The 19083-nt window shown below is 39.8% G+C and overlaps 1 protein-coding gene across 5 annotated transcripts; it reads right to left on the reverse strand.

Annotated features, from left to right (window-relative positions):
- Positions 1 to 3811: 3811 nt before the first annotated feature.
- On the reverse strand, positions 3812 to 15843 carry DEPDC1 (DEP domain containing 1). Of its 5 annotated transcripts, none has more exons than XM_067001253.1 (12): positions 15684 to 15843; positions 15039 to 15304; positions 14248 to 14398; positions 12986 to 13104; positions 12423 to 12553; positions 12057 to 12101; positions 10567 to 10707; positions 9221 to 10081; positions 8421 to 8593; positions 7140 to 7316; positions 6664 to 6849; positions 3812 to 4688 (listed from the first exon to the last, which is right to left on the reverse strand). In XM_067001253.1, the coding sequence occupies exons 1-12, from the start codon at positions 15726 to 15728 to the stop codon at positions 4548 to 4550; spliced, it is 2436 nt and encodes an 811-aa protein (XP_066857354.1). In that variant the 5' UTR covers positions 15729 to 15843; the 3' UTR covers positions 3812 to 4547. The 5 variants fall into 5 exon arrangements, with proteins under 5 accessions (XP_066857354.1, XP_066857356.1, XP_066857355.1 ...); XM_067001255.1 differs by having other exon boundaries at positions 9221 to 10054; positions 12057 to 12104; XM_067001254.1 differs by having other exon boundaries at positions 9242 to 10081; positions 12057 to 12104.
- Positions 15844 to 19083: the final 3240 nt, after the last annotated feature.

A 19083-nucleotide genomic window follows, 5' to 3' on the forward strand; every position in this document is an offset into this window, starting at 1 on the left:
CGTGTACAGCTTCTGTCCTGGTGCTTCAGGCACCTGGGGCACCCAGCCGTCTGTCGTGGCTCACGCTGAGGTTAGCCCTGAGCATTTCAGCCACACAGCTCCCCGGCTGCTTTGTACCTGGGTGTTCCTGTGCCGCGACACCGGCTGTGTCACCAGCCGGCGCTGGACCCGGACCCTTCTCTGATGTGGCACCGACACCGCAACCAGCGTCAGCCAGCATATAACCCAGCAACGTGTTACAGATTTGTTAGTCATTTTAAGTAACAACTAAAAAGGTGCTGTCATCAACGCCAATTAGCAAAAAGAGGTGATGCTAAGCACCAGTAACAGCACATCCTCCTGCCTTCTGTGCAGAAAAGTTTGTTACCTCTGACTGGCAGCAGACCAGGTGGCATTACAGATGGCAAGCACAAACAGCTCCTAAACGCTTAAGCAAGAAAGAATAGAGTTTGGGATCTGTTTATGCAAAACGGTGAGCGCATTTTGCAAACCACAACAGCCTGCCATGACTGCACCCACATCAGCCACGTGCCGAGCCAGCAGTTTGATTTGCTCACGTGAAGACCGTATTTACGAGAGCTAACCAGTGTTGGAAGTTACATTTCAGCTGAACATGTTTTTCAAATAAATCCAGTCCATTTCAAGTGAACCCAAACACTCAAAACAAATTAAGGATTTTTAAAGAAGACTAGAAAAGTTTATATGAGCTTAATTCTTGCATGAAAGAAGTTGAGAAGCCACAGCATGTACACACGCAGTCTTTATGTGAGAGACTGGAGTCTGAGAAGCAGCCACTAAGCCTCTGCTCGCTGCACTCCGCTGTCTCAAAGCAAAGGGGAACAACTTCCAGTAAAGCCTTTGCTTAGATCCCCAGAGCAGAATCCTCGTTAGCAGTACGTACGCTATTGCAGTCCGCCCTGAATCGTTTTTTCAAGTCACTGAAAGTCAACCACAAATCCAGCCTAGCGTCAGATTTCAGAGCAGAACTACAAGCAGCGGGTAATCCTGCTGCTCCCCACTGTACGCAGCTGATAGCTTACAGGCAATCGTGAATTCACATCTGAGGAGCTGCTCCCCATGCAGAATTATGGGGTTTGCAGTACAATACTTAAAAATAATACTAAAAGCTTGCAGTAAAATTTCTCACTTGAGGAAGTGATAGCTAAGGTTGAGATTAAATTTGTATCTGTTATTCATTTGGAATGCCCCATTGCAGGTCAATTTGTTTATTTATTCAAGGTTTTGTTATATTTCTGTCAAAACCTCAGAAGGGGACGTTAAGTAATACGGATCAAGCACTCTGAATAATGAGGGCAGCCAGCTGAAAGCTAAATCCTAAGAAATGCGAGCTTCTGGCCTGATTAGCTTAACTGGAACACAGATACACACAAAATAAAGCATTTATGCAACACTTACCAGGCTGAAAGTACGTAGAAGTTTAGGCAGGTACGGGATTTTTAGAAGCTGTCTATAGGCACTACAAACATCCATCACCTGCTACGTAAAGTGTAAAGATACCTACAGGACATCAAAACACTTACTAACATCGGCTGAGACTGGGCTTACCTTGGTTTGCCACTTACAAAACCTTCCTCATAAAGAACAAAATATAATGCAAAAGGTGCACCGTGCCAGATGTGCTCCAGCTACCAGAAAGTAACTCCCACACCTCTGTAAGCTAACATAGGACTAATTTGGTATTTCACATGAATTTCTTCACGTAGGAACCAGGCTAAACATCCACAACACAAAGGTTGTGGGAGAGAAGTGTTAGCAAATACTGCTTTAGGCTAAAACCTTTTTAGATTCAACTTAAAGTGCACAGGAACAAAATTATAACCTTAATTATCGTAGGACAAATTTCAGGTAGTAAAATGAAAAAAACGATTATGAAGCCTTTTATTCTAAATCATTTATTCCAACTTCTAAAGTAAAAACTTTTCTCCCTATCTTAATCTTAAAAAGCAAAGCAAAAAACAACAACCCAGCTTTTTGGAGAGGCTCAACATTGTGCAGATAATATTAGATTAGCACAACTCCGGTATGGATTGTCCCCAAGAAATGCAAAAAATAAAAGAATCCAGGTAGAGACAAGTAGTTGAGATTTGCTTTCATTTTAATTTTTATGATTGGTTTTATGACAATTCCTGTAAGAACCTGCATGTGCAGTACCATGGCAGTTCAGTTCATCTTTGGAATGGAGAGACAAAAAAGCACACTGGACATGCCTACACTGCACAGCTCACAGCTCTGAGATAACCACCAAGTAACTTGCGCAAAGGAAAAGCGCTCATCACGAAAGTATCTGATTCCCTGAAGCACACAATTGCTTAATACAAACAAACAAAAAAACACAAAAAAATTAAAAGTGAAAATAAAGGTGGACTTCACAAATCTTTCATCTTATACAGCCCAACATTGCAGAGCATCCCTTCCATTTTTTTTTGCAAATACAGCCAGAATAAGCAAAAAGTTTTATATCTAGAAGCACTAATGCAATGTGTAAAACAGACACATTCCTTGTAAAATGCAGAGTGGTTTGAGGTTATGGCACATGAGTGATTGTGGCATGAGGTTAAGGAAGCCTTCAGCTGAAGGCAGCAGCGGAAGAAAGCAGTACTATGCAGCACCAAGTCCACCCAAACAACAAGCTTCAGTTTTGCGTGGGGCAGGAAACAGCATGGACTCTGGGCCTGAAAACCAGAGAAATTTGAAAAATTTCAAGCATAGCAACACACACAGACTTAACATTCAAGACCCTGAATTGGATATATATATATATATATATATATATATATATATACATATATCATATATATATATCATATATGTATGTATGGCTGACAGACATATGTATATATATGGCTGACAGAAAACCCAGCACCACCAACACTTACAGATTTACATAGTTCCTGACTAGTAAGGAAGGTCTGGCACAGTATCGGAACATGGAAAGAAAACACTGGATATTAACAAGAATCTAGAGAAATTATTTTACGTGGTGGCTTCACTCCACCCGGGAACATTGAGCTACACTATGTAACACTGAGAGTTCAAGTGCATTACTTCTCACCTCTCCACTGTCTAACCATCCACAGATGTGGCTACACCATTACAACACTGCTTTTAAGCCCCGTTATCACCTTCACCTTGTCCTCTCAGGAGACGAAAGTTAGGGTTCAGACTGAGTGGCAGGTCCATTAGTGCTCCTTCTTGCAGCCCAAGTTCTACAAAAGCCTTACAAGGCACAGAACTTGGAACTGCTCCAGCACGTAACAGTGATGCCAGCAGCAATATCCATAGGTCTCTCAGCGCAGCACATGCTTGGCATGTCAGCCAACGTTTCTTCCTAATCACAGCTTTTCAAAATAACAATACTTTTTAAGGTTTCAGTGAAACGTTTATATAAAGGTTCATAATTTTCCTATATTACGTTATTTTTTACCCTGTTAAGAGGAAAGGGATTTTTTCATTAAATTTTAAAATTGCATTAATTGCCCTGGTTGTACCCACATGCTATCAGCATCTCTTTGGGGATACAGACAGAAGGATTTCAGGATTTATCCATCTGGATACCAATATGGGGGAGAAGAAGCATCCACTTCTCTCCAAACCTGATATTGAACACCAACAGCATTCACCATTTACGGCTTTTTAAGTTGTCCCCCCACATTAAGTTGGGATCTTCTTTATGAAAAGACTAAGCTGTTCTCACAGAAATATCAATGCAGATCCACCTTGTGGGGGCAGTCCTGGTCCCATGAGAATCAACCCTGAATTCCAGATTAAATCCAGAAACAATACAGGGAAATGTAGTGTATTACGATTCTATTCATTGTCACATCTCACATACTTCTCAAACAAAATGACAGAAGTGACAGATGGTATCAGTACATCCAAAATAAGTATTCCAGGAAAACAAACACACCTAGCACTTTTAATATAAATAAATATATATGAAAAAGCAGATTTTACAGATGAGAAGAAAGTAAGTACTTTAAGGAGGCAGATAATTTATTTATGGTGAATTTCTGGCTCCCCTGGAAACAACAAAAGCAACTTTTAAATTAGTCCCAAACTTAAAGAATATTGTTTTGCTTAAAGACAAGTATTTTGTGAAAACAAGGAAGGCACTTACCCACACCAAACAAATAATTAAAACTCCACACAAACTATAATTAATGGCACAAATTCCTGAACAGACATTAATAAAGTTGCAATATGCATATCATTAGTTTCCCATATGAAAACCCTGTATACAGTTTTTTGGTTACCAATAGCTTCATGCTTATTTTCACATTTATTCTACTGAGCGCAATACATTGATTAATTTGTAAACAGATAAATATTTCTCTTAGAAGTCATTCGAAAGCAACCTCCAGAAAAAAGTTATTTTGGCACTTTTCAGCACAGTGTTCATGTAAACATTTCTTCCTTCTACATAGGCAACCACTACCAAATTTGCATAGAAAGCACCCCTTGGTAAGTCATCCATCCATCCATCCATCCATCCATCCAAGTAAACATGCAGCTGAAGTATGGTGAAATTAATATCTCAGGCTACGAAATTTTGGTTTTCTCAGGCTAAGCATTGGTTGTTTGATGGTAGGTTTGTTCTCAAACAGCATTGCTTCGTTTTCTGTAGCTGGAAATCTGTTCTGGTAGATCAGAGGATATTCCTTCTGAAACTAGAAAACAGGCAAAAGAAAATTATTAAACAGGACTCCACTACAAAAAATAAAACCCAGTACAGATACGGATCAGCAGCAAGAGCAAGACTATCAGTATGTAAAGTACTTCTGCTGTGAAACTTGACTAAAGCCGCAGCCCTTTGTGCTTATAAGTTCACAACTGATAAACAGTGAATCAGATGGAAGTAGTTTTGTCAGGCACTTCATCTTCTGTTGAAATGAGAAAAGCTTCCAATCTCATTTTAATCCCAAGAATGTTTACCTGCTGGCTGGAATAGCGCTACGAGCAGACGCTGTACCGTTCTACCTCCAACCAGCAACTACCTGCCGGCATCTCCACTTGAGATGACAGTCTGCAGCTGCTCACGGTCACGTTGACCAGTTGAATACTAGTTAGCCCAGCTTATCGCATCTGTCACCATTTCTTTGATTCTGAAAGGCACGACCAGCTTTTATTCTCCAAGCAAGGCAAGGCAGCCACCCATTTGAAGACACTGGCAGCATCGGTACACGTTCTGTTTACGCTTGGAAAGCTGTCTTTCAAGAAACACGATGATAAATGTTTCAGCTAACTGGAAGTTAAGGTTCAGCAGATTTTTGAGGGCATTCTCTCAGGACAGAGAGAATAACTACTTCAACTAGGGGAGTTATTTTTCAGTTCCTGCAGATGAGCAACGACAATATCTGGCTTTGGAGATGTTTTGGTCATATTGCCTGTTTCTTCTGTAAGGTCAAGTAAGATTCAGTCTACTAAAAATTCCATCATTTGTAACATTTGGTGTTGATGCAAGTTGGATCTAACCCCTCTAGGGAGTGGCATGTTTGTGGCATTTGGCTTTCCCCAAATCCAATTATCAAAACTGTATAATCACTCCAAAAAGCTGTGAATTATTATGCCAGTAGTTATCCCTGCACAAATGGCAAGACTATAATGTAACTCCATGAATTTTAAAAATAAACTTTGCTAATATTTGGCCTTTACAGTATAAAGCGCTTGTGGATGTCGATGGGAACTCACCAAACATTTAAATACATACTTCAAGTTTTATTGTTAGAGCATATTAGTTTATTTCCTTCCTCCCTGCTCCACCTGCTTGAAGTGCTGCCGTGCATCACTTCTTACTGCTTGCTTACTCAGAAATTTAGGTTTCAGTAACTGTAATTAACTATTCTGTTTTACATGCAGGACGTTTCAGGGAACTTGAACAAAAGGCCTGTCTTCTGAGGCTTGGTCCTGTTAAACTGAAGTTTTCACAACACGTGAAAGTCAGTGTTGCAGAAGCAGGGGGAAGGGGCATCAGAACAAACGCACTTGCTTTGAAAAGCTGCTTTTTCAAATTTGAGTCACAAGACTTGCTTAGGAAATTCTAGGACAAGTACAATACTATTCAATTGGCCAGAGGCACTTGCCAAAAGGTTTTCTTAAAAAGAAAAAACCTCCAGTAGGAAATCCTGCCAGAGTTGCTGCGCTTTAGCTTTAGTATTAGGCAACACATGAGCAGGCTATAGAAGTGACAGATAATCTTGAACAACATGCATGTTACAAAACAAAGCTAATTCCACAGAAAATAACATTTCAGAACCGTGAATAGATTTTGACCTCTTAACAGCAAAAAACCTGACTACTTTTGTCTCTTCCATAGATTTTAAGCCCACCTATGGCATTTTAATGGTAGCTTGCATTGCCAGTACAACACGCTGCTTAAGAGAGCATCTTAGGGTTTTTATACCGGTTTTGAATCACTGTTTGAACACTGCTGTTGCCAGACAGTATCAAATGCTGTAGTAGGCACTGCCCTTAAAATCCTATCAGATCATGCAATCAAAAAACATTGAACAGTAGATTTACTTATTTTTCTATAAGAGAAGCATTTCTCTCTATACAGTCTGCTCACATTCCGTTCCAGTGTGTCACAGCTGAGCCCCTTCCCTCACAGGAATGTTCTCAGAAGTAAATATCCACCCTTCTTACCTGCTTTAACTTCTTCTTCTTGTCTTTTACAGACAAGTTCTTATCTTTGATAATGTTCTCTAACAGCTCTGCCACTGCAGCTTGAGATGTAGAAACCTTTTGTTCTTCAAACTCCTGAGGAGTTATTTGTTTGCAGTATGAGTATGTTGGCAGTATGGCGCAAATTTCTTCCCTTGGATATTTGCCCTGAAATAAATTAAAAAAAAAAATAAATCAAAGAAAGGGTCTACGTAGTCAAATGATTATATACTATCTTGATAAGAAGCTACCTTACTTAACATTCAAGCATATCAACTTAGTGCCATCGCAAGTTGCAAGGCATTAGAAAGTAGCTAATGTCTATGATTGCACCAATACCTTAAATAAAAGTTTGCATTTGAAATACTGTGGTTTTATTTGCAGTTTTCCCATCCCACCCACATTAGCAAATACTCTGCCGCTAGCAAAGGTACTTGAACTTCTAGCATGCCACCGACCTGAGCCATCCTCACGTATTCTATGTGATCTTGCACTGCAACCTGCAGGTAAGTTGGTACTTTAAATATTTCTTGCTGGTGGTCCATTAGAAATGAAACTAATCGTGTAGAAAGCAGCTCATCAAGATCAACTTCTTCTGCACAGCATAACACACATCGAGAAAAAGTCTGTATCATCTAGAAGTGTTTAGCAGATCATTAGTATGTGCAGTCAGGGGATTTGCCTTCCTTCTACTCTATACAGCGGCACAACAAGCTCTCCAATAACAACTTTCGTTGCAATCTCTCTTGCCCACACCAGCTGGTCAAGAGGAGGAATCCTGATTATTTTTTTCCTCAACTGAAATAACGCATTGTTCAATACAAAGAAGTGCAAATCTTAAAAGTAATTTCTTTTAAGAAATAAATTTTAAAAAATGTAATGTCTTCCCCCATAGAAAAAAACCACACCTGCACAGTCAGCCCGCCCAAGATCTAATGTACACCAACAACCAGTTTCAAGAAGTTTGTTTTTTTTTTTTTTTTTATAAACATTTTTACAGTTTCCCCATTTCTGGCTTTTATCAGGCTTATTTTAAAATAACTTGTGCAGGTAACGTTGTTGTTTAATCTTATTTGGCACAAACACTACAAATGTCTTCCAGTAGTCATTCCAATAAAAGCTTTACTTCAGACCTAGAAGCTAGTCTTTAAAGTCACTGGGCTTCCTCCTTCTGCAATGGTTTATGCCCTAATCAACCAGGAGGTGTTGTCATGTCCCACGCCCTGGAGATGTTCAGGGCCAGGCTGGACAAGGCCCTGGGCAGCCTGATCTAGTGGGTGGCGTCCTTGTCCATGGCAGGGGTTGGAACTGGATGATCTTTAAGGTCCCTTCTGAGCCAAACCATTCTATGGTTCTAACTCCAAATACAAAAACATTTATCCCAAGAAAGGTTGTCCACACACACTTTGCCAGCACCTTTTAAGCTTAAACGGCAGTTGGGTGATAAATCAGACCAAACAATCATTTACATTCTTTTAAGGAATTATTTCCCTCCCCCTCCCAAAATAAACAAAAGCAACATCAATATTTCAAATGTATTAGGATGGAGACAAAGTGCTTGCTGCAAGCCGGATTTTTTGTAAGTGTTGTGGAAGTGAAAAATCTGCCCATTAATCACAATTTAATTGTATTTAATTACAGTGAGCCAAGAACCTTAAATCCTAATTACTGCTAGTATTCTCAGCATTACTTCAGCAATATTTTTAAAACAAGAGAAACTGCAATCACGATTCTCTTACCAAAGAACGTGTGCCCATCGCATCGTGCAGTCGTGGCATATCAACATTTTCACTGATCCGAGAGATCATACGCATAAGGAGCTGCATCTTTCTACGATTTGGTGGTGGAAGCAACAAACAACATATCTGCAGTGCTTCAACAGCAATTCTTTCTAAGTGAGGCTGAAGGAGATCTACAAGTTAATTGTAAATACAGCTATCGTTAAGATTTGAATCAACTTTCAGGATTATTTTTTATTCAGTAAAATAATTCCCTCCCCTCCCAAGGCAGAGGATCTATGTTTCAAAGCAATCAGCCTTAACATTGTAGATCAACGTTACATGTCCTTTTTTTGCGTGAGCATCCTCAACTCACTTCATTATGATAAACTGCTTGTACAATCAAGGCCATAACACAATGAAGAAATGACCCTAATGTTATTTCTTAAAGTATTTTCAGAAAATACGTTCCAAAGATCGTAAAAAGACATCTTCAATAGGCAGGCCTGTGCAAATTCCTTTCCTTACTCTGAGACAGTGCCTAGGTCAGAAGTTCCATCACTTACCTGAACAGGAAGGTTCTCATAAATCACACTTGAGAATGCAAAGACACTATACACTACTATTTGTTAGCAGAGGTATGAAAGGCTGCCTGTAAACAATACAACTTAGCAACCAGAACTTTGTTTTTAAACCCACAAGTTATATTATATAGATATAAAAAAAAAACCCACAGTAACGGTGTCAAAGAAAGCAAGGAAGCAGAGATTAGTTAGTCAACACAATAAGCCAATACAACATGCTTTGGAAAGCCATCTTACTTTGCGTGCCAGTCAACATACAAGAGTGAGTGAAAGAGTATTCTGAGAGCTCTATGGTACTTTTGCAGAGTCTCTTGCTGACGGTGATATCAGAAACCTCAGTCCTGATGTCCACTGAAGTATTCGGTTTTCTTTGCTCACAGAGTTGAGACTTTGGCTTCACTGTGATTTCGGCAACTGGTATATTGATGCTAGTACAACTTTTGGAGTTCCTGCTGCCAAGTAAACTCTGAGACCTGCATATTTGCTTTAATCTATGATATTCATCAAATAGTTCTTTATCCTGAAGAGTTGAGGCAGACACTGTCTTCACGCCGTAATTTTGGTTTTGGTATGCGTTATCAAAACCAAACGCTAACATAGAGTTGGCTTTATGCTCATGCGGTAGTGATTGGTTTTTATTTCCTGTGCCCAAGACTGTGTTCACATCAGTTTGCCTGAGGACAACTGATTCTCCTTTATTACTTACACTTGAGGCAGTACCTCCAATTCTTTCCAAAGAGTAACATCTTGTCCTAAACTTGAGAGCTGGATCTTGTTCATTCCTGAAACCTGAAAGATTTTGACAGCTTCCTCCTATTAGATTATCAGCACTGCCTTGTTCGCTTGTCAGTTTATATTGTTGCAATTTCTCTGCACATTGTTTTTGAACAGCTAACTCTTCTGCAGACCACTTCCTGGAAACTTCATATTCCTTCTTCTTTTTCTCAGGCTCTTTGCGAAGTAGGCTTAGAAGAAGACATTCAGTTGACTTGAAAGAGTTCAAGTGAAGAATTTTTGAAGGTTGTGGGTCACTTGTTTCATCTCGGACAGAATGTTTTCTGCTGCATAGATCTGGAATTGTGATGTAGCCACACATAACTATCAGAAAATGAAATATATATATTAAGATGCAAGTGATGTGAATGCAAACAAGTCCAGAAAGAAATAAAGTTGCTAACTGAACAGAGAAGACAACAAATATAAGACACTAATTGACTCAGTTAGTAAAATATAAGAAAAATTTAGCTCAGTCCAAAAGCAATCTAGCACAATAATTGCAACCAACATGCAAGGATAAAGCAAGTTAACAGACTGCAATAGTGAGGGACAAGGGTGAGCACGTATTTCCAAGTTATGGTTACCGAATATTTAGAAAGTTAGTTCAGACAGTAATTTGCATAGAATGAGATACAATTGCATTTCACTTAATATTGTAATACAAAACGACAGCACTGATGATATTCCTCAGATTCAAGTTGCCAAACAGACAACAGGGTCAAGGTCCACTTTGAGGTACAGATTTTTCTTCTCCCAGTTGGTATCAACTTATAGCTTACAGTGGTTATTTCTAAGTTCATACATACCTAAAATATTAACAAAGAGTTCATAGTATTCAAAAGTAAGTAATGGTTCAGGGAGATTGAGAAAATAATCAGCAACTGTTCTGAATACGTCCCGTTCAAACCCACTGTAAGTTGGTTGGTTCATGTCATTATTTCTGGGCCCTAAATAGAAGCAAAGAAAGAAAATTCACAAAGTTTTTATTCTCACAATTCTATGGAAATAACAGTATGAGTTTATTCCTGTAGGAATGACTGTTTCACAAGTGAAGAATCATGTCAGCAATCTGCGTATAATTGCAGTTCAGCATTATAGCATTTGTAAGCAGAAATAATAAAAAATATTCTATGAATTCACTCAGTTCTGCTCATTTTTAAGAGGGTGTTCCACACCAGTAATATAAAACTCATTTATGCTCTTTATACATCCCTCAAAATAGTCACAAACCTCGCATTCTCCTTCATTTCACACAAAGACCTATTAGATCTAAATACAGGACCGATGTGGGGGTTAAGGAAATCAAATGCTCAAAGATCAGCACTCAGCTCTATTTTCAACTTTGATTTAAATCCATTCACCAAGCTCTTCCTTGTCCTGCTTTTCCAAATAGTGCTCTTCATGTAAGAGGCTCTATGTTTTTGAGAAAGCAGTTGAAGAAAAAAAAAAAAAGGTCATTTTCACAAGAGTGTACCTTGCAAACTGGACTTCTGTAGCCACTCTAACATTGCATGGACACCTACCACAGCCCCGCTGAACAGCTGGATGTACACACAGATGTACAAACCCACACCATCCCACCGAGCCATAGCCAGTACAGCTTTCAGAGGAGCTCATGAAGGCAATGGCCAGGGACAGGGGCAAGGACACACACACAAAGAGCTCATCATATCGCATTTCAGTTGAGAGGCACTCATCTAACACTTGCATGCCCTGGTAGCCATTTAAAGAGAGAGTTTAAAAAAAAGAAAAGGTCAGTGCAATTATCCCATTTCTTCAGAATCTTTCCAAAATCTGCTTCATAAAGATGCAAAGCTTACATAATCGTGATCTGCATGTGTTTGCAACGCTATTTCTAAAACATCTGACAAAGGAAGCTTCAAATGTAGCTAGACACTGAAGTTTCATAAAAATCAACTGCATGGTAAAGTAGAAAGACTGCTGGTACCACTCAGGTCTACTACAGCACAAGCTAAAGAAAAAAATGCTCCTTTTTTAGCAAGACAATTCACAGCAGACAGCCATTAGAAACTCAACTTCATTCAATTCACTGTTTTTTGCTAGAGGACTGGTATCTTGATTGCCTTAAGCATAATATCCCTAAAGTGTTAGCTCTTCTGTGTTACATTCCTGTGCAGTAATTTGATACGAATTGCTTTCATTGCTTCTCAACATATCAAGGCACTTCCAATTATTTGAATTTTGAAAATGAAATTCACGATTGGCCTTAATATGCAAGTATATTTCACTTTCAACTTTCAAAATAGGTTTTTGGAACTTAAAAGCTATTACTTACAGTATGCGAGGCATTTCATAGCTGACAACACCCAGTGAGGGAGATCTTCTAAAATGAATAACATATGTACGTTATTTATATATAACCCCAAAGAGTCAATCAATACAAGTAACCGCAATTATGTATTAAATACATCAAATAGAATCTCAAATATAAAACTAATTTTAAATATTACTATGCATGTGTACTTACAGATTAATATAATATACCTACAAAACCCTCTAGACAAGCATACTGAACTGGACTCTAGTTTGGAAAAGCAAGTATATGAGACAGGCTATGAAACATATTGCCTTAGTCAAGTACTATGTTGTTGTAACTGCACCATCCAAAAACTTTAAGCAAAACTAGAAAAAAAAATCTTACCTGATTTGTTCTGTAAAATAACAACTCCATGTTTGCTTGTGTTAGTCATATTGTATATGACATACTCAGGAACTATCTGTGCTGGCTGCAAAACTTCCTCCAAAGATGGGAGGCCTAAAATGGTTTGCAAACTGCAGGGAGGAGGAAAAGAGATATTTGTTTTCATTTGTTATTAACAAAAGTTTTAGACACTTTGCATTTATTCAAACAACGGTTTCTTGATGAATTGATTTGCAGTTTCATAAAATTTCACTTCAAAAGAAAAGTTTGTGGACACAATTGTTCCTGGGACAAACACCAAAAACCAGTATGAACAGGGAGAAGAAAGAACAGCTATGGTGTTAAAATATAATTCAGCACCAACAGCAGTACATTTCTTAAGTACAACAATCCAATGTTAGAAAATACATTGGAAAGAATATGTAAGTAGCAGTTAATAAAAATATTCACCTTTAAGCATGATTTTAAAAAGCTCACATAGTTCACAAGTCAAAAGCTTCGTTGGGCTACTATAAACAGAAAGCATACGCACAAGCAAGCACATTTTGCACTTTATTACTTACTGTATTAGAATGATATTTCTCCAAATTTCTTGCACATATTCCTGGCTTATTTCCTTCCTGTGCAGTGCATCTTCTTTGTTCTCCTTTGTTATATCTGGTTCTGTTTTTTCTAAGTTTTCCTGAAAATTAGTGGTTTATGCATGTTATACTGGAAGAAGCCTCTTAAGATACATACGTCTTTCTTGAGAACATTAAATTCCAAAACATGATCCAGGGAGTAACCTTAACAGTCTCAGCACTGGAATGTAAGCATGCGCAATTAAAAAGCAAAAAAGGACTCTATGGAAAAAGACCTAATCAAGACTTTCAGAAGTCAGCAATTTAAAGAATAGAAACAGATCAAACGTTTTAATAAGCAAAGGTTTTTCTTTAGGATCATAATCTAAATTCACAAAGTATGCACACACACAAGTCTGAAGAGAATAACTGGCTAAACAGTTGCACTCAATCTTTTTGAAAAAGTAAACAGAACAACTAGATTTTTGTTCTAAATGGAAAAAAAATGGTAAGTTTCAATATTGTACTGGTCAATTCAAGAACTTCACCTTCCAGCCCTCCCAATACTTTAAAATACTGTACTAGGAATAATTCTGAACTGAAGGTGACAAAACCACAAATCTGTATGAAAACAACCCCCCTCCAATATTGATGGAATGAGATGCTTAATTGCTTACACATATGTACAATTTAAACTATATAAGCCCAGATCATTCAGATGCAAAATTGACCATACACTGTGATGGGCTTGTGTGTGATGGGGGGAGGTCAAGTGACCTTTCTTTCTTTCTGGTTCAAAAATGTGGCAGCACTAATAACATTCTCTCCCTATATTTTCCTTCCAACAAACCTGTTGTCAGTAAGTTGAAAAATAGCTTCAGATAGGAGTTTAAGACTAATTTCTATCTTGCATCAAATACACAATCCCTTTTACTTGCTGACCACATTTCAAAAATGTCATGTTACAGTTCCAGCTCTTTTACATGTACGAGTTTTGCTTGAATATTTATAGAATAATACAAAAGAAACAGAACACATAACCAAGACATTTCACTATAAAACATAGCTGCGCCTTGCTATCAAAGCTACATAAGTGTTCTATTTCACTTTCTAGAAGAAACTAACAATTTATTTCTTCAGCTAGAAGGGAAGACGACATGCAGTGCAACTAAAAGATGATTGCTTCTAGTTTTTTGTTTTGTTCTTTTTAAAGGATAAGGCAAATACATGGCAACTATAATTATGTAAGAAACATAAGTTACTACCAGAGGGTCCAGTAATTCATGTTTTTTAACAGTTCTCCTGGATAAGTGTGGCAGTTTAAAAAGCCTTTCTTTGTCTCTAGAGAAGGTTTCCAAGTTCTCTTTTTCTCGACAAGAGCTCGGTAGAGGTTTAACTGGAGAGGTTGAAGGAAATCTGTAATTAATAGGAGAGACAGCAAATGCATTTAGAATAAAATGCATTAAATACATACGAAGTCGTTTACCCCAAACTGTGACTTATCAGCATGATTCCATAAGATTCTGAAGAAGATAACTCAAGAAAAATGACAATTTTTTTTCCGTTGTTAAACATAGCCATATTATAAGCTAGCTTTGGGCTACTCTTCTTGATTCCAAAGTCAAGTTGAAGATGCTGAGATATTTATACAGCACTGAGATCAGACTTTGAGAAGGGAGGGCCATTAATACCTTTAAATTAAGGATTTAGGCTAGGCTTTGTTTCCCACTTTGGCTTCCTGTAAAATGTTCAAGAGAAGTAAACACAGGACTGTTAGCACAGCACAAAGCCACTACAATAAATTCTCTTCCCCCTTCCCCCCCTCCCCTTGAATGAAGCACATATGCCAAGTAGAAAACTTAGACTTAAGTGCGAGAGAAGCCCTCAGCATGCAGGATTTATGGTCTATACTGCAAAACAGCTGAGTAAAATGGTACTAATAATTAATTTTGGCTCAACCAGTTCAACACAAAGTGAGATTTTTGGGGGGAAAGTTTTAGCATTAAATCAAATTGTCAAGCAAAAGCGCTCTGTTAGCTGGTCTTCGTTTCAGTACCTGTATAGCACACCATTGTCTTCTAAGTCTTCAGAACCCCATCTTCCTTTTATATCCTCAATTACGTGATTCTTGAGAAACTTCCTTAACAACTGGACAGTCTGCTGCCTGCTAACCTCAGGACCGAAGTTACTGTTGCTCCTCAGAACTTCATGAAGCCAGTCCACGGCTTCCGAGGCAGTGAAACAGCTCCCGTGCTTTTTGAACCGCTGCCTGTGCTTCCGTAAGGGCATGCCCGCTCGGAAATACCTGGTGATTTCGTTCCACTGCACGGGACACAGAACAGTGAAGAAGAGAGGATTAAGACTGAAGTGCTAACAACAAAAATTAATAAAAACAATAGCTAGTAATGATCATATAGATAAAATCACAACTATGTTGACAAATATCAATACCTACAATAAGTCGGTTATTAGTGTCACTATACATGCAGTACGTTTTAACCCGAACTTTAAGCTAAACCACGTAAGCGTTTTATGTAGGGTTTTGCCTCATGCCCGTGTACTTGCTGACAGGGTGGAAGGTCCGCTCCCCACCGGTGCCACCAGCCCCCGCCTCAGAGCCGCTTCTGCAGACGGGGCGGCCCCGGGAGCTGTCGCGACCCAGGCCCCAGGCCGGACCCACCCGCCCCGACCCCGTCCTCACCAGCCGGGTGGCGCGGTAGGGGCCGGGGCGGGCCTCGCCCTCCATCCCCGGCCGGGCCCCTCAGGCCGGGCCCCTCCGGCCGGGCCGAGCCGAGCCCCAACGGCCGCGCCGTTCGAACGCGCAGCGCGGCTCCCCATTGGGCGCGGCGGGCGCTGCACGTGACACGGGGCGGGGCCGGGCCGCCTCAGGCGCTGCGCGGGCCCTCCCCGGCGCTGCCCCGCTCTGAGGTGGAATTCAGAGCCCTGCGCCCCCTCAGGAGTTAGATATTTGTTAATAAAAGGCATAAAGAGCTTGGATTGCGTCACCTAGTTGTCAAAGCGTTTTCACAAACACCACTCCAGGTGCAGTGCAGCACATCCCCGTGTAGCTCCCACAGCAGCCCAACCACACACACAGTCAGAAAGGAGCACAGCTTCCTCAGCTTCCCTGTCACAGCTGGGATGAAAATAGTAAACCCTCCCAAATCGGCAAACACACAGCATAGCTTTCACAGTTTTTAAGTGTTTTTCCTTTCTCTGGGCCTGTAGATCACATAAGACTTGCTTGTTAAGCTGGAGCTATCAGTACCCCATGAGCCTCTTATCTCATCTTGATGCTGCCATCCATTGCTCAGACATTTAGGGCTCATCACCTAAGCTTCTTTTATAGTCAATAAAAGCAGATGAATACCTCAGGCATCCTTATAAGAAAGATAAAGCCACTACTGCTAAGAGAAAGCACAGCAGCATAACAAAGGGATTTAAGCAGTAAGACCTAAAGCTGTAGCTCAGGAGGAAACTAGAAAGCTAAAGCACCAAAATGCCCCCTTAACCACAGCCAAGGTGACAGTCCCTGCTGAAGGGGCAGATGGCTTTTTTTCCGCTTTTAAGTGCATAAGAAATGAGTTGCAGGAGCAATCAAAGCATCCTCCTCATGACATTTACAGATCTGTGTGCTGTAGCACCTGCTGGTTGGTTAGCAGTGGTTGGCTTAGGATCCAGTGTAATAATGTGACGTTCAGGGAAGTTATTTCACTTACGTTTTCTATCTGATTAGAAGAAGAAATGTGGATTCTCTCACTAGATTAAAAAACTTCGGAGATGCCCCTCATCACTTACATATCTCAACAACTGGCCTCCTGTTTTTCTTTCTAACAAAATTGCCTGATGAACGGCTGCCAAGATAGGAAGTGGTATTGATTTTTCCAGTGACCCAGGCTCTAAACCTGTTCAAGAGTATAAATCAATTTAGTGATTATCTTAGGGAAATCTCCGTTAGTAAAACCTGCAGAAAGTGATGACTACAGCTGTTTCAGTATTGATTGCTTCCCGTACTCCCTTTCTCAGGTAATTTTAAAACATAATGTTTGATATATTTGCATTCAACCTATTGCTGTAGATGATCTAATAAATTTTGTGAAACTTCATATCTTAGAACAAGTAAAGAGATTTTAGAGGCATCTCTGGAAACTACAGTAACAGCGATAATTGGAGCAGTCTGAAACGCTACAGTCCATCTTCTTCATACTAGTGTAAGCAGTGTTATACTGCTGGAGTGTTTTAATTAATCTCCTAGGAGATGAAAACTAGAGTTCCTCCTGCTTTTCCATCTCAGTTCCAAGTCTACCACTGCCTTTAGGTTTCCCTGCTTAGAGCAAAATGACTACACAGAGGCAGGAATTCTGTACTTTTATTGCTAAACAGTCATAGAGATGCAAGTGACTGGAAATAGAAGCAGTCTTTTAAAAGGATAGAAGAGTACTTTTGGGTCACTGAAATTACTCTTAAAGCCATCTTTATGGCTTCACAATGAGATTTTCTTATCTTTCAGATACTTTTCTGTCCCTTGTTCTTGTTAGAGATGCATAAAAATACTGGCCCAGCTGAGCTGAACGAAGGCATCAGTGCAACTCTCCACATACGAAGTTTTGCAAAACACACGAGGGAAAGGGATGGGAAAAGTAGAGCATTATTCCCTCCCTGCTCCCCCTTATAACTGTTTGATGTTGCTGTCTGCTGCTAATTACAGCAGAAAGTAAGACAAATAGATAGAAATGAACGGAGTCCGTTTAAAACGTCAAGGTCATGGCTGTCCCTCTGCTCGTATGTTACTGTGCGCATTAATAAACAGAAGCGGCTTGTGCTGTATATGCTGTAGGTCTTTGTTTTGCTGGTTTGAAATAAAGGAATAAAGCTAATTAGAAGCTCCTAATATTGATTTCCCGATGTTTATTTCAGATGAATTAACATCCCTGCCTGTAAGTTTAAATAGAAGGTGATTTTAAAACATAAGGGAATAGATCATGGAGACTGCTAGTGATAACATAAGCTTTGTGCATTTGTCATTAAGGAGTACAAATGCATAATACACTTGGATTGTGGGGTAGATGCAGTAAATGGATCAGATTTCAAATGTTAATCTGCATCTTTATTTCATCAACCCTATCTTTAACTGTTACTTAGAATGGGATGCTTCAGAGGAAAGTGTTGCTTGTGGGTTTCCCTTCCTTCCCTCACACTGTTTTTATTTTATCCCACTTAATAGAATCACAGATAGAATCACAGAATTACGTGGGTAGGAAATGCCCTCCAGAGGTCACTTAATCCGGCCTTCTGCTCAGGGCACATTGTTCAGGATCGTGACTAGCCAAGTTTTGAATATCACAGGGATGGAGGTCTCACAAACTCTCTGGGCTCCTGTTCCCATTTGACCACCCTCTGGTGTTGGTCTTTCACAGCCAGACCTTCCCAGGTCCCAGGCTGTCCCTACAGCTGCTTGTCCTTCCACCGTGCACCTCCAAGAAGAGCTGGCTCCACCTCTGCGCCCTCTGAGAGGCAGCTGCAGGCAGCAGTGAGGTGTCCTCCAGCCATCCTGTCTTAAGCCTGGACAAACCAGTTGTCTCAGCTTCTCCTCGTATGTCATTGTCCGGTCCTTTCACAGCACTGTTACGTTATTTCTTCCTAAAGCAAGCAATTACACAATTGAACTATGTTGTATGGAAACAAATTGCATTTTCAATCCACCGAATTGAGCTAAAGCCTTTTTTGTGTGTTGTGAGACATGCAGAGGAGATCTGAGTTCTCCATAGCGTCTTCTGTGTACCCCACTTCTGTCACTTCTGCTTTATCATTTGTAAGCCATGCAAGTCCACACTTTGACATTTTCCTTCACAAATTTTCCCATGCTTTTGTTCTTTTTCTCTTTTCCGCACTCTCATCAAATCTGCAGATTTTGGAGATCAGGTGACAAAGACAATGCGCAGTTGCTACAGATTAAACCGAATTGCTGTTTTTGGTGAAATTCCAGGGCATGGGGAACTCCTTTGTATTATTAATTGCCTTACTTTCTGCACATTTTATGCTGTGTTAGCTGTTCTGTTACTTGCTGAACAAAAGACAATCCATGGGTAAACCCACATAGA

The sequence above is a fragment of the Anser cygnoides genome, chromosome 8 (assembly GCF_040182565.1).
Source record: "Anser cygnoides isolate HZ-2024a breed goose chromosome 8, Taihu_goose_T2T_genome, whole genome shotgun sequence".
Taxonomy (NCBI): Eukaryota; Metazoa; Chordata; class Aves; order Anseriformes; family Anatidae; genus Anser; species Anser cygnoides.

What these genes read in the sequence shown, in the direction of transcription:
- DEPDC1 (XM_067001252.1), bottom strand. Translation starts at nt 15,728, where the DNA reads ATGGAGGGCGAGGCCCGCCCCGGCCCCTACCGCGCCACCCGGCTG. An exon ending in TATGTTGACTGGCACGCAAA is followed by an intron (nt 8,594 to 9,220) that starts GTAAGATGGCTT and finishes ATTAACTTGTAG; the next exon opens with ATCTCCTTCAGCCTCACTTA. An exon ending in CGATGGGCACACGTTCTTTG is followed by an intron (nt 7,317 to 8,420) that starts GTAAGAGAATCG and finishes AAACACTTCTAG; the next exon opens with ATGATACAGACTTTTTCTCG.